General features: G+C 40.1%; 1 protein-coding gene across 1 annotated transcript; it reads right to left on the bottom strand.

Moving 5' to 3' along the window:
* Nucleotides 1-638: 638 nt before the first annotated feature.
* Nucleotides 639-14,383, bottom strand: naa15a (N-alpha-acetyltransferase 15, NatA auxiliary subunit a). Its single transcript, XM_046849199.1, has 20 exons — nucleotides 14,109-14,383; nucleotides 12,541-12,625; nucleotides 11,615-11,719; nucleotides 11,274-11,431; nucleotides 11,052-11,186; nucleotides 10,023-10,176; nucleotides 9,753-9,872; nucleotides 9,556-9,651; nucleotides 8,500-8,606; nucleotides 8,279-8,351; nucleotides 6,943-7,112; nucleotides 5,952-6,104; nucleotides 5,169-5,297; nucleotides 4,873-5,086; nucleotides 4,066-4,259; nucleotides 3,274-3,382; nucleotides 2,782-2,880; nucleotides 2,464-2,607; nucleotides 1,929-2,026; nucleotides 639-1,756 (listed from the first exon to the last, which is right to left on the bottom strand). Exons 1-20 carry the CDS (start codon nucleotides 14,160-14,162, stop codon nucleotides 1,550-1,552), a joined length of 2,604 nt encoding a protein of 867 aa, XP_046705155.1. The 5' UTR covers nucleotides 14,163-14,383; the 3' UTR covers nucleotides 639-1,549.
* Nucleotides 14,384-15,317: the final 934 nt, after the last annotated feature.

Here is a 15,317-nt window from a genome sequence, read left to right as displayed (position 1 = left end):
CACGTTCACGCATGCTTTCTTCTTTGCATGATAAAGATTTAACCTGTATTTGTGAATAACATGCAAACTGTTAATGAGTCCATGCGATTTCCATTACAGAATAATGACTTTTGAATGCACCTGAAGATCACATTGATTTTAGTCCCTTGTGCAGAGATTTCCCCACATTCTTCGAAACTTTTGATATTATTTATTGTAAATGATATATAACTGGATATCTTGGAATTTTATGATGAACATTATTCTGAAATTGTAGTCTTTCACAGACTGGTGAAGCTCTGCCCATCTTTACTTCTGACTCTGCTGAAAAGATACACTTTTTCTTACTGACCTGCTGAAAATTACCCTCATTAGTTGAAAAAATGTTCTAAAACTGTTTCGTTTCAATTACACTTACTTTTTCCAGACTTTTGTTTTCCCCGTCGAAAAAATAATTCTGAGACGTGTTATACACGTCAAATTAAAAATATTTTTTTTCCCCCTTAAAATGGACTTTCCTCAGTTTAAACATTAACTTTTCTATTTTCTATTCTAAATAAAATATGGATTTATGAGATTTGCAAATAATCGCATTCTGTTATTTACACCATTATTTTTTAAATTGTGGTTGGAGATATAAATAACACATGAACTGCTTGTTACATAAATCTGTGTTCTTTATTTTTGTCCAAAGGGTGTGCAAACGTCTGCACTTCAGCGTATTCGTCCTCATATCCTCTGAAATTCAATTAGTTTTATTTGTAAAGGTGTCGCGTGGACGATCCCGAGTTTAGACGGTGGTATGAAGGGCAGGGAGGCTCATGTTCTTGAAATTATGGCAGCAGATTCCAAAACAAACAAACAAAAAAAAAAAATGGACAGAGGTTGTTGGATACGGTTATGAGCAGACAACACTCAAAGCGTCAGGACACCGAACAAATTTGGAAGACAATGAAAAGAAACCCAAAAAAAAAAGACAAAAGCAGACAAAAAAATTAAAGGGGGTAAAAAAAAAATATATTTAAAAAAAAAAAAAAAAAAAAAAAAGAGAGTGAGAGAGAAAGAGAGAGACGTCACAGTCTTTTCTTGTAGCAGCTGTGCAGGAAGTCCTCACCGGATCTTTAACTCCACCCCCTGCACACACCTTTACCTGCACCCTGTTAGAAGCTCCGCCCCTCACACGTTTGGTACTCGGCCACCTGACTCGATGAGCGCTCCTATTTTTTTGTTCTCGAACATTCTTTTATATAAATTACTCTTAAAATCATAAGAAGCAGGTGCGCGTATCAGCCGTCTTCATCTACGCTCTGTTCTCTCGGGTGTCGGTTATTTTTTTTTCTTTTTCTTTAGAGTAGTCGTCAGCAATGTTAATAATAAAAGTAAGAAAGAAAAGGAACGGAAGAATGAAAGCAAGAAAAGAAAAGAATCAAAATCAAACGTAAAAACAGGCGTACTGCCGTGCAGGACAGAGTCCCGGTCCGGTTTCTACAGTAGAGTCACATCTCAGGCATATTGAAATCCAACCACACAAACCCAAACACAATCCAAACTCCCCCCTCCCCCAAACATCTCATATCTCGTTGGTCACGTCCTCGTGGTCGCCGGAGGGCAGGTCTCCGTTGGTGGTGATGGCAGCGTTGTCCTGGTAACCGGGCGGCATAAAGGCCAGGCAGTAAGGGTAGAGCCCGTGGCAGAAAGAGCGGTACGACTCCAGGACCTTCTGCTGCTCTGAACCCAAGCTGCCGTCCTTTAAGCCCTGCAAAACCTCGGTGCACGTCTGACACGTGCGCGCGCACACACACACACACACACACACACACAAAGACTCACATGAGCACAGAATAAAACAATTTTCAAATATTTGTATGAGGTGGTATCAAAAAGTTGAGACTAATGGTGTAATTGGTGCTGTTCTGTCCCTAACGTAACATGAGTCCAATTATCGGTACCTTGATGGTTCTGCCGGTGAGAGACTTGTCCAGGGACGTAGCCAACTCGGCGGCTGTGCTCTCAGTGGAGGGATCCAGATACACCATCATCTTAGCACCTACAAGAAACACACACACATGAATACTGCACATATTTGACCTGAGATTCCAAAATATGAAAAACATCTCTGTGATGCGAGATCACAAGGATAAAAATCTTATAAAATCCAGCACTGGTGTTGGATGAGGGGGTCGGGGTGCAAATCAGGGTCCCATTTCATTCCAAAGGTGTTCAGTGGGATTGAGAAGGTCAGGACTCTATGCAGGACACTCAAGTTCTTCTACCATTTGTGTTCACTGAGATATCGCCATGGAGGTCTGGGCCAATAAATTGCAGCAAAGTGAAAGTTTGACACGGAAGGTCCATCAGATCCTACGTGCATTCTTCTTCAGCAGCTTCTCCATCATGTGATTTTTTGTTCTGATCCCTGCTTCGGCTGAATATGGAGCATTGTATAGTATTCAGGTGTGTGTGTGTGTGTGTGTGTGTGTGTACCTGCTAATCTGTGAGGTATGGAGCTGGAGTGCTTGCTCAGGAAGTTCTTGTTGTAGGTTTTTGGGTCACTCTCTCCAAACAATCGTGTGATCTCCTGCTTGAGAACAGTGTGTACGGGCTGGGGCAGATTCTTACCGTCAGCCACTGTCAACACACACACACACACACACACACACACAAACACACACACACAGAGCAAATGAATAAGGTTGTGATACAGAGTCTATAATCATGACTGAGTGGAGAACAGAATATACAACACTGCTGCTTGTGTGCATCTACACACACACACACACACACACACACACACACACACACCTCCTTTGAAGAATCGGATGAGGCACTGGTGAAGCCAGGGGTGGTCAAGGTCTAAAGTGTACGCTCTCTTCACTGACTGCAGCATCAGCAGATACTTTTCTGTGAAAACACACACGCGCACACACACACGGCGATGACACTGAGGCAGATGAACGAAACAGAGTACATGTGGCTTTTACACAGTTACACAACATACAGCTATCATCACTGAGGGTGTACTCACTTTTGTTACCAGTTATTTAGAGAATAATGGCTGTATGTTGAGTTGTTTTTTAGAGGACAGTAAATCTGTACTGGTGTACAAGCTGCACAATGACTCCTCTAAAATATCTCCAACTTTCATTTCTATAGTTTTGACCCTTGAAAAGATGCTAAAATGGTTGCTGAAATAGAGGGGTGCACTAACTTTTGTAAACTGTATATTACTTCATACAAGTTTCATGCAACGTCAGGCTCTGAACCGAGCCTCATCTCCAGGGCTTGTCCGCTCACCTTTGCGGAAGTAGATCTCGAAGGCCAGGAGGTGCGTCTCGATTCTGTTCTTTACCAGGTTCTTCAGAGGAATCAGGAACTTCACTGCTTCTTCTAGGGGATTCTCGATCTGCCGAAGTCAGCAGTCGTCCAAAAGTCATGCATAAGTATATATTAACGTTTCATTTCTATAGCATTGTCCCTCGAGTAGATATGCTATAAAGGTTGTTGAAATGTGAGGGGTGCACTCACTTTTGTGAGATATACACATATATAGTATATAAATTATCTTTGGATGTTGTAGCATGAAATTTTCCCTTCACATGAACTAGGAGATTCAAACCTGTTCCAGCATTACCCCACCCCTGTACAAAGCCTGCTCCATGAAGATCTGCTTCACATGGGTTGGAGTGGTTCTCCTGCTACAGAGCTCTGATCTCAACCCTAATGAACACCTTTGGGATGAATGTGAAGGCTGATTGCACACCCAGGCCTCCTCACCTGCATCAGCACCTGAATTTACTAACACCCTTTTGGGCACAAATCTCCAAAAAAATCTAGAACATCTTCCCAGAAGAGTGGAGGTTCTTATAAGAGCAAAATGGGACTGAGTGTGTTTTAAATGGTTTTAATATCCACAAACATCAGCCACATATTCGAGATCCTAAACTCTTGTTATTAGAAGAAAACACAATATAGTGAAGCGAGCCTGATTTTCTTTCTATCTCCATAAAGATCTGCTTTACATGGGTTAGAGTTGAAGGTCTTAAATGGCCACCTATAGAACTATTTTTGTTTTCCAACAGTACACACCTTCGCCAGTTTCTCGGGTACGAGCTCCTCTTTGGGTCCTCCGACCTCCTCCTCATCCTCCTCCTTCTTCTTCTTCTGGTTTTTCAGTTGTTTCTCTTTCTCTGCGTTCTTCTTCTCCTCTTCCAGCTGGGCTTTCTTCTGCGCTCGTCTCTGTTTGTTCCGCAGTTTTTTCATCTCCTTGTCAGTCAAGTTCACTTTGGAGGGGGGAGACTCGCATTATTAAATATATACATTAACAGTCCAAAATAAAAATTCAGTACTAAATCATGAAAATATGCTAAAGGAAATAAATATATTAATTAATAAACATAATTAATAAATTATAAAAAATATACAATATAGAGTGCAGCATGCAGTCTGTAAAAGCAAACAGTGTGTAGTGTCAGTGATTCGCCTCTAGAGGCCGCTCTCGTATTGACAGTGGACCAGAGCCCGGAAAAACTATAGGTATGGATTTTTTGGCCGATAGTTCCAGCAATTAACTATTGGTGCCTCAACCCTTATTAATAATTAATGGAAATTTTAGTTTGAAAGCCAAACTTCATTATTAAATACAGATATGATTGTGTAAAACATATAATTAAATCTTTTAAGATATTTTTGGGGACCCTGGCATAGGGAAAAGACAGATTTTTTGTTGTATACATTTTTTTGCTGTGATATTTATACACAAGTTTTGAGTCTCTGAATCTCTCAAACACTTTGAGTCTCTCAAGCTTTCTTACATTGTAATTCACCTTTCAGACAGCAGAGGGCTCTAAACATTGATAAAGTGCTCCTTTAAAGCATGTGTGTGTGTTGATTTACCGCTGTCTGCCTGGGACTCCTTGCTGTCGTCGCTCAGCGGGTTGTCATGGAGGTTGAGGTAGATCTGGATTGCCGTTTGCGCGGTTTTAGAGTAAAACGGGTGCATGCGCAGCCCGTCCTCCAGCTTGAGCAGAGCCACGTAAGAGCGCAGGGTCATCTTCCTCATGCAGTATGTGTGGAAGTCGAACTGGTCGTCCGTTATCTCTACAAAGTGCTGCAGACACAAAGAGGGAGGAGTTAACGGCCACGCCGCGATGTTTGCGCTTAAGAACAAATTTCCGAAAGCTTTAACTTACTCGCTCGATTTCGTGGCACTTCTTGAGCGCGTCTCCGTATTTGTTCATGGCTTTGTACGCCAGAGCGCACTCGGTCTGAAACCACATGCACTGCATCTCGTTCAGGTTCTCCACCGCAGACGTGCCTTCCTGAAACGCGCACACGTTTTCAGCACAGAACGTTAGAAAAGCCTTTGTTGTTAGAGGACAAACAATAGTGGATTATATCGTTAGCGGTAGCTGGATTGTACTTGCCGATAACCGATTAACCAACCGATTGTTTTGAAAATGGATACTGGATAAAAAAATAAAACAAATTCCATGGCCTTTGTGAAGACCTTTAAAAGACAGCCATTTTAAGCATGACTGTTAGGGTAGGATTCCCTGTAACATTGCAATATTAAATGAAGTTAATAAATGCTTTAGAAGTGTCGTTTTGTTTGTTAATTTCAACATTTACTAATAGATTTTTTTATTAAGTTAACGAACATGAATGAGGTGAGAACTGCAGGGCGTGTCAAAACAAACAGCACGTGATGTCCGTGATTCACCTCTAGAGGCCGCTCTAGTACTGTATAATGACAGTGGACCTTCTCAGCCACGACCCGGAAAAACTATTGGTATGGATTTTTGCTGATAGATTTTGCAAACAACTATCGGTGCCCATTTATCTGCAAACCCGATCTCGGTTAACCTATATTATTAAAACATTGGCAGTTTTTCTGGATATGCAGAGTTTCCCATCAGTGCTTTGGTCTAAATATCTACAGTATGGCTACGACCACTTTTTCATAATGCACCGACCCGGGTAAATTTGGAGCACATCTCCTCGGCCTCTTTGACCAGTCCAGCTCTGAGCAGGTATTTGGCGCATTTAGAGTTGATGAAGCGATCCGCAGTGTCGAGTGCCTGAGCCTCGTCCATCCATCGTGCAGCTTCCTGTATATTTCCTGCATGCTACAGATGACGGAGAAAAAAACCAACCAGAAATAAGAAACATTCAAAAAAACGAGAAATCACATTCTAACCTCAAACATTGGTTGCTTTTCTCTACAGGTGCTTACTTTATAAGGTATAACATTTATGCTTAGACTCTACATAGTGCAGAAAACCTTGAAGTATGTGGACACCTGACTATAAGAGTCATATGTGCTTTTTGAAAATCCCAATCCACATTAAATCCCAATTTGCTGTTATAATAACTTCCACTGTTCTGGGAAGATGTTCCACTAGATGCTGGATTCATTCAGCCACAAGGGTGTTAGTAATGTCAGTTACTGCTGTAGTGAAGGTGAGGAGGCCCAGGGTATAGTTTGCATTTTGATGTAATATGGCATTAAATGGGTTTTCACAGATATTCGTTTATGCAATTTCGGCAATAAAAATGGAAAAAAGGAAACAAAATTCATTTCAAGAGAACCGTCTTATTTTCTCTTGTATATTTAATGTTGCTCTTTCATAAAGAAAAAGTACTTCTTATCTTATTACTCGATGGAATAATCGGTAGAATACTCGATTACTAAAATAATTGATAGTTGCAGCCCTACTTGAAATAATAAATCATCATCCTAATCAACCAAAGTGAAGCATGGTGGGGGTAGCATCATGCTGTGGGGATCCTGTTTCCTGTCTGTGACAGATTTTAAGACCGGGATAGATTTTCTAAGCAAATCTACAGTGGAAACGTCAACCTCAAAACCTTTATTCTTATACGATACACAAAAACACTGCAACTTTTTACTGTAAATATACACATTAACGCTTCTCAAACTCATAACCAGTCTGTGTGTTCTACCTTGTAGATCTTGGCCTTGATGAGAAACAGCTCTATAAGTGTCGGGGTGCTTTCGATGGCCGCGTTGATGTACTCCAGGGCGACGGCGTGTTGTCCGAGATAATCGAAATGCTGAGCGAGGAAATACTGAACCCACAGCAGGGTGGTTGGAGGTTCAGTTCTTCCATCATCTGCACACCACACACACATTAGGAGTTATTACTGACGTACATTTGGTCTGCATAATAGATGCTTAAGTGTATTTGAACATAATATATTTTGATATGATATGGTAATGATATATGCTTCATTTGCATATAGCTTTTATTACTTTGGTTTAGACAGACAGCAAATCAACAATTTACTCAAGCGCCTTCTGACTTCTAACGCATGGCAACTTCACAAACACGCCTTTTATAGTCCAAAGAAAGAAAAAAAAATATTTTTAAACCAGACGTTTTTTTTTCCTGTTCTGTCTCCAGGAAGTTACAGCTCTACCTCTGCCATGTTAATGTGTATTCAATGTCACTCTCAAGACACGCCTCGTTTTCTGTGCTGAGAGAACGGACTCGAGAAACAGTTTAGCGAAATAAAAGTAGTGCATCTACTTATGCATAAATAAAATTATGCGCATATTTTAAAAACGATGCATCACGATACGAAAAGCTTTTATGCAGATGCACTTCGCTGAAGCTTATCATCACTACGACACACAGTAAATCAACGTATACCTATAAGAACCTACATATGACTATACAACCAAAATTTGTACACTTTGACATTTTAATAGAAACACCGTTCTTTTCTGAGTATTTCCCAAACTTGTGGAAGCCTCCAGACTGAAACCATAAAACATCCATTGACTAAGAAGCCCTGTTGATGGCAGAAGGCAGAGTAGGATAGTCCGAGTGGTTCGAACTGACAGTAAGTAAAATAACCAGAATGCAGGTAATTTTTATTTAAGTGTGTGTGAAATCCTTTCTGGATCTGGTTTCGATGGTGATTTAAACACCATGATCATTGAAGAAATTTTTCAGCATTTGAGAAGGCAGCAGATTTTATGACTTGTTTTGCTGCCTGCAATTATTCTTGTGGTTTGCTCACACACACACACACACACACACACACACACACACACAGCTACAATCCTTGCACGAGTGAGTTTGTTTGTTTTGCAATCTCCTAGTAACAGTGGAGAACATGTTCTACTGTGTTCAGGTTGGTTCAGTTACAGCTCTTGTATGCTCTTCTGGGCAGCTGTAGTGTGCTGTTATACTTCACATTTCACATCCATACACTATTTTTTCACACAATCCACAGATACCCAGTGTTTTATACTGTGACATTGATGACTTACCATTTTGGCTGAACATCCTGGAGCTTCTCAAACTCGCCTCATACCCAACCACCATCTGCTCGATGACTGACACCTGCCATAAGACAAATTACAAGCAGGAGCATGTTCAGAGTTATATCTTCCAACACACACACACACACACACACACACACACACACACACACACACACACACACACACACACACACACACACGCAATTTAACTCAAATCTGTCTCGCACCTTCTCCTTGTCGTGATAAAGAGATTTCAGCGTAGTGAAAAGAGGAGGACATCCTTTACTGAAGTTCACCCTCAGGTAATGATCCAGACACTCCCTGAACTTCTCTCCTGAACAGATCCAGAGGAAGGGAGGGGGAGAAAAAGAGATGTCCACTGATTAATTGAGCAGTCTACTTTTTATAACTGAACAACAGCCATTAATTTCATTCCTTTATTTTAATGAGTCAATAATGAATGTGGGTCTCTGCTGATTCCTATCAGGTTATCGGTCTTTACAGAATTTTTGTTCTTCAAGTTTTGTTATGTTACAGATTAATTCCAAAATGGATTAAATTCATTATTTTCCTCAAAATTCGGCAAACAATACCCCATAATGACAAAATCTTCGTAACTTTATTAAAACATTTACATAAGTATTCACAGCCTTGGCTCAATACTTTGTTGAAGCTCTTTTGACACCAACAATCTTTTTAAATTTGATGCTACAAGCTTGACACACCTACTTTTGGGCTGTTTCTCCCATTATTCTTATAAAGAGGTGTGGCCTCAGTGCCTGTCAGTCCCAGTAAAAACAATGTTGCTTGAGTGCCTGTCAGTCTTTGTAAAGAAGGAGTGGTCTCATTGCCTGTCAGTCTGTGTAGAAGAGAAGTGGTCTCAGTGCCTGTCAGTCCCAGTAAAGGAGGAGTGGTTTTAGTGCCTGTCAGTCTATGTAAAGGAGGAGTGGTCTCAGTGCCTGTCAGTCTTTGTAGAGGAGGAGTGGTCTCAGAGCCTGTCAGTCTTTGTAGAGGAGGAGTGGTCTCAGTGGCCGTCAGTCCCAGTAAAGGAGGAGTGGTCTCAGTGCCTGTCAGTCCCAGTAAAGGAGGTGTGGTCTTAGTGCCTTTAAGTCTTTGTAGAGGAGGAGTGGTCTCAGTGCCTGTCAGTCTTCTTAGAGGAGGAGTGGTCTCAGTGCCTGTCAGTCCCAGTAAAGGAGGTGTGGTCTCAGTGCCTGTCAGTCCCAATAAAGGGGTGTGGCTTCATGGATTGTCAGTATCCTTGAACGAGAACATAAAACACTTACCTGCAAGGAAGTTAAGCGGAAGCCTCCTGGGCACTAAACTTTTAGGGAACTTCACCCAGACGTCTTCATAGATCTGCTGCCTCTCCTTCACATTTCCTAAACAGACACACACACACACACAGACACACAGACAGAGTTAGGCATCAATAGTGAGGAGATGCTGTAATCAGTGAGTTTGTGTGTGTGTGTTTGGGTACCTGGTTTCAACGCTTTCTCCAGCCCCTGGTAGTAGCTCCAGTTCTCCGGGTTTCTCTCCTGCAGATGGCGATAAACCTCTGTGGCTTCACTGGCTCGATCCAACACCAGCAACAGCTCTCCTACATTACGTTTGAGAAGAGAAATAAATGTATCAAAGAAACAATGGTGACAAAATCTACACTCTACATTTACTAAACATTTCCGAGTCTCCAAAAGAGTCAGGGGTCATTAATGTGTGTTCTCAGTAACATGACAAAAATGAAACCCACCTTTGGTTTCCTCCACAGCCAGTTTGTCACAGATCTGTTTCTCGTAGGTGATCAGGTGATCGAGAGCTTCTTTGTAAAGCCCGGCCTCTCGCAGCACTTGATTCTGATACAGCAACAGCTCGCTGTATTCGTAGTCCACTTTATCTGGAGAGGTCTGAAACGGAAAAAACGAGTACTGTATGTTAATATAGAACTTCTACACACACACACACACACACACACACACACACACACACAGACACACACACAGACACACACACGTCGTGTAAAAGAATATAAAAATGGTATCATCCTCAAACAGCGAGTTCACCATGATGAGACGCCACCATGAATCCGGAAACTTTTCCAAAATGGACTTGATCACACTGTACAACTTTTTTGAAACAATTTATAATCCTTATTTCTTTCTCCTTCTGCTCCTGAGATACAAGTGACCAGAACCGTACCTCTGCATGGAGTTGGAATTTTCAATACTGGAAACTTTCCATGGGAATTAATGGGAATAAACTGGGAATTTACAAAATTGCAAGATAACAGGGAGCTTAATTGTAGTAAAAAAACAATTGACAATTAAATCAAAGTCAAAAATGTCATTTTGTAAATCTGTATTAATTTGCACGCGTTTCATCTTATGACCAAAAATGTTTTCATATGGATGTTCGGATACGATACAGTTTATATAAATTCCCAAACATTTCTGATTAATTCCCATAAATTCCCATTAAATTCCCAACTTGGAATATTTCCTAGATTCCTCAGATGAAGTTCCCATTGAAAGTTTCTGGAAATTTACCAGATTTTTACTTATACATTTTTACATTTCTCTTCTTAAGCACCAATCACTGAACTGTACACCTCAACAATGATGGAACTGTAATGTAAGGACATTTGGTGCCACCTAAATGAATGTGGGTTCTCGATGTCTGGAAAAACTGCAGCTCTTGTGGGATGTTCCTGGTCTGCAGAGGTCAGTATCTATCAAAAGTGCTGAAGGAACAGTGGTTAAAAAGGTGTAAGCTTGCGACATGCCTGCTGGGTTTTGCGGAACTCCTCCACGATTTTGGCCGCCATCTCGTAGTCCTGCAGCAGGTGATAGGCGATGGCGTATCCGATCCACGAGGCTCTCTGAGCCGGACGCAGCTGCAGCAGGTGATACCTGGTCTCCTAGGAGAAACAAAACGCAAAAAAGGAATGAGATTGCGCACCGCTGGTGCAGAACGCATTCGTTCGCTCTTTCTCCTTCTTCCTCACCCTGTATCCCTCGAGGTCCCTCATCTGGATCTGCAGCAGCGAGAGGTCTCGCAGGATCTGCAGGTTGTCTTTGTCCCATTTCAGAGCGTTTCTGTAGCACTTGATGGCTTCGTCGTATTTCTTATCGGAGCGCTGCAGCAAACCGTATACGTGCCAGCCTGTGTGGTCGGAGTCAAGGACAGGAAACCACACACACATACACACACACACACTACGAGGTGTTTTTTTTGTTGTTTATGGTAGTTCTTTAAAACCTTGTTCCTGTTTTAGAAAATACAAAGAGAAATTACATCCAAACAACTGATAAACAAATGATCACGCCCAGGCGCTGTTGAGGATACAGACATGACTCTTCAGGTCATTACGGAGGCCTCTTCTGACCAGATCGTACGCCTCGTCTTTTCTTCCCAGACAGTTCAGAGTCAGTCCTTTCATGGCCAGTGTCTCTGAGAGGAAGACAGTAAACAGTACAGAGACAGTGATTTCATTCATTCATTCACGTGTGTGTGTGTGTATGTGTGTGTGTATATATATATATATATATATATATATATATATATATATATATATATATAGGGATGTAATGGTACATGTAATGGGATGTAACGGGTGTTTCGATTCTGTGTTCTGAATTCAATCCTTTTTACGTGAGAACAATAGTTCAATTCAGTGTTACCTCAGGAACATATTAAGTGGCGGACCGCAAGTTTGTGTAGTCTCCGCCTCGCATTTTAAACGGCGTGACAAATGTTTTTTTTTATTAATTATTATTATTAAACTTGAAAACATACACAACAATGCCAGAGGTAAAAAAAAAAAGAAAGAAAAAAAGAAAAAGAAACTAGAGTTAGCGCAGTGTCACTGTGGCTGCTCGCTCCGTACCTGAAATACGATTTGTATTGCGTCGTAAAACTCGGATGTTGCTGTGAGCACTCACGAAATCGCTGACACTTCTGTTTTTACCACAGTCTAGCGCTATGAATTCTTTTGTGTTTTATGTCCGGCTTCAAGAATTTCTCTTAAAAGGAGAAAATCCTGACAATTCCACGTATCGAGGGAGTGAATGAATGAAGGATGGAAGCAATGAGGACATTTGTTAGTCTGCTGAAAGAAGTTAGCAGATCATATCTTTAGAAAATTCAATATTAAAATGTGCAACACACACAAGCACTTATATACACAATTTTGTGTACCGTTAAACCCCTTATATACATTTTATATAGCATACAGTCAGGTCTAAACAATCATACGTTCACAGCGAACTCACCCCCATGCTCTGCAAACTTGGGGTTAGACAGGATCTGCTTGCAGAACTTCAGGCCATTCCTGTACTGCTTGTGCTCGTAGCATCTCTGATGAACATGAGAAAAAGAGAAAGCAAACACGTTACTCAATATCTCGTAAAAATACCATGGATTTGGTCAATTCTCCAGTCTGCTCGATCCTGATTAATCAGAACGCAGAATAAGAGACGTAATTACACCGAATTATTTTAATGACAGACCTTTAAAATGACAAAAATCGATCTGCAGGTTAATCCACCTACGCCGACCTACAGACAAATTTCCAATTGCGGAATTTGTCTGCGCAAGTGATTTTTCTATAAATCTATAAATGTATCTATAAACGGATAAAAAGCATTTTGTAATCAGCTGAAATTTGTATCACAGTGCCTAAAGCTACTCCGTGTTAGAGGAGTAAACTAGACATTCCAAATCACGCCAACAGATGGCAGCACAAGGATGCACGCACAGTCACAGGGAGCACTGACCTTCATGTCAGTGTGCCAAAAGACATCAACGTGTGCACATTAAAAACTGTGGTGTTCTTTTGACTTGGGTTACTAATGGACAGCAAGTTAGAACAACTTTTTGACCCTGTTGCAGAGATCCAGGTTGAATCGCAGAAGGTGCACGAGGTGCTTCAAAAAGACTTCCAGGAGATAAGTGGCAGGAAGAGGACTATTTTGAAGGTGATAGTGTGGAAACCTAGATAAATAAAGTACTTTCTTGAAACTTTTTGATACCACAGCGTAACAGTAACTCCACTTCATCACTCCACACCCTGTCGTTCGTCGTCGTCGATGGCTATGATGATTTTCCTAGGACGCCACCCGTCCAGGTGTTTTACTGCTCACTTAATTCCTCCGTTCTTCACTTAACACGATTTGATATGCAAATGACACATGAATATGCAAATCAGCTTGTGATGTCAGAAGACTCAAAGCACACTTGCGATGCAAACGTTTTTAATTTCTACAAGAAAATTGATAAAATGTCTTTTTGCTTTCGTATGAGATTAGATTTGATTAATTCTTCACGAATTTCTTTTTTTTTTTTTTTTTTTACTTATTAAGAGGAAGTTAGATGGGAAGCGTCAGGTAACTTAGCAACTTGTCAGGATTAGTTTAGACTTTATACATAGATAAAATAATAATAATTTGGTACAATAAGTAAATATATATATCTATTTTATACATATTTTAAAATATATTATAATGTGGAAGTGTAACAGAATAAAACAGGACAGGGACTATTTAAACCATTGCTAACCACATGGGCCAATTCCAAATCGTTTTCTAATGACTACATAGTAGACCTAACTAGTGCGCACGAGCCACTCAATCATCACCAATGTAGTGCACTGGGACAGGGGACTTCAAGTCATTTGCACTACGCCCTCCGACTTCTACACTTACTCGATTTCTCCGTCTAAATAAAGAAAAAGCGCGTTCCCGGTGACATGTGGTTAACTCTAACCCGGTGAGTTAACCAGCCCTGAGGTGACCAGTTGCCCCCTGAGGCGGGCAGTTTGCTCAAACAGCCCATAACTTACCAATATTCTCTTAAAGAGAGCGTTCTCTTTGGGCGGCAGTGTTACTGAGGGCATCGCTGTCACTGCTCTCACTGGCCTGTCGACATTAAGCAGAGCTGTGAGGATAGAGGAAGGAGGAGAGAGCAGAAACGATCTTCTCCTGCACTAAGTTCTACTAATAAAAATAAAAATAATGATCCGCCCCCGGAAACTTCACTGGCTTTTGGATCAGGAGTCTTCACGTGGTGACGGAACCAACATGGCGGCCTCGGCTTTTCTCCCGGACAACTCGCTGACTGCGCATGCGCAACGGGCCGAGCTTCTCTTCCGGGGAAGGTCGTAAAAGTACAAAGAAAGAAATGTGATTATTATTATTAATAATAATAATAATAATAATAATAATGAAAATAATAATAATAATAACAGTGATGCTTTTTAAACACCGATAATAATAATAATACGAATATTACAATAATTATAAATAATAACAATTCACTATTAACTAGTTATTATTATTGAATGAATATTTGACCAGTCGATGAATGTAATTAATAATAATAACAATTTTTCTTCTTCTTCTTGCTATATATTTTATATATATCTATATAAATATTGTTATAATTAATATAATAATACAATGAATGATTTAATGTATTATTATTGTTATTATTATTTTTACTATTATAATCGTTGATATAGTAATTACTTGTTTAATTAATTAATTGATTACAATCATAATAATAACAATGATATTATCATAAAACTATAACATAAAAACATTAGAAATATTTATTATTTATACAAATAACTGCTGTTATATGTCTGCTATAATAATAAATAATAATTCATTCTAATGATAATCATTAACTGCTGCTGTACCACCAAATGTTTACATGTATAGTATTTATCAGTATTTAGTAGGTTTATTTGCACTAACACACATGAACTGTACCGGTCAGTGCTGCACTGTCACTGTGTCTACTGCCTGACTAAATACTGCACTGTATGTTGTGTTCATAATTTATTCTGGAGGACATAGGTTTGAAACGCATAGGGGTCTCTTCTATTAATGAATGCATATACTATTGCTTTTGTTAATAACAATCTGGGATGTGGAAATTGACCTTAAAACGTTCTTGACTTAAAAATCTTACTTTACTTGAAAAGGCTATTTGACTTGAAATGCCTATTTGACTTACATTGACCCCAAAAAAACATTCTTGACTTGAC

Source organism: Silurus meridionalis, chromosome 5 (genome assembly GCF_014805685.1).
Source record: "Silurus meridionalis isolate SWU-2019-XX chromosome 5, ASM1480568v1, whole genome shotgun sequence".
Classification (NCBI taxonomy): domain Eukaryota; kingdom Metazoa; phylum Chordata; class Actinopteri; order Siluriformes; family Siluridae; genus Silurus; species Silurus meridionalis.
The sequence above is the reverse complement of the archived record's forward strand: the minus strand, read 5'-3'. Positions and strand labels throughout refer to the sequence as shown.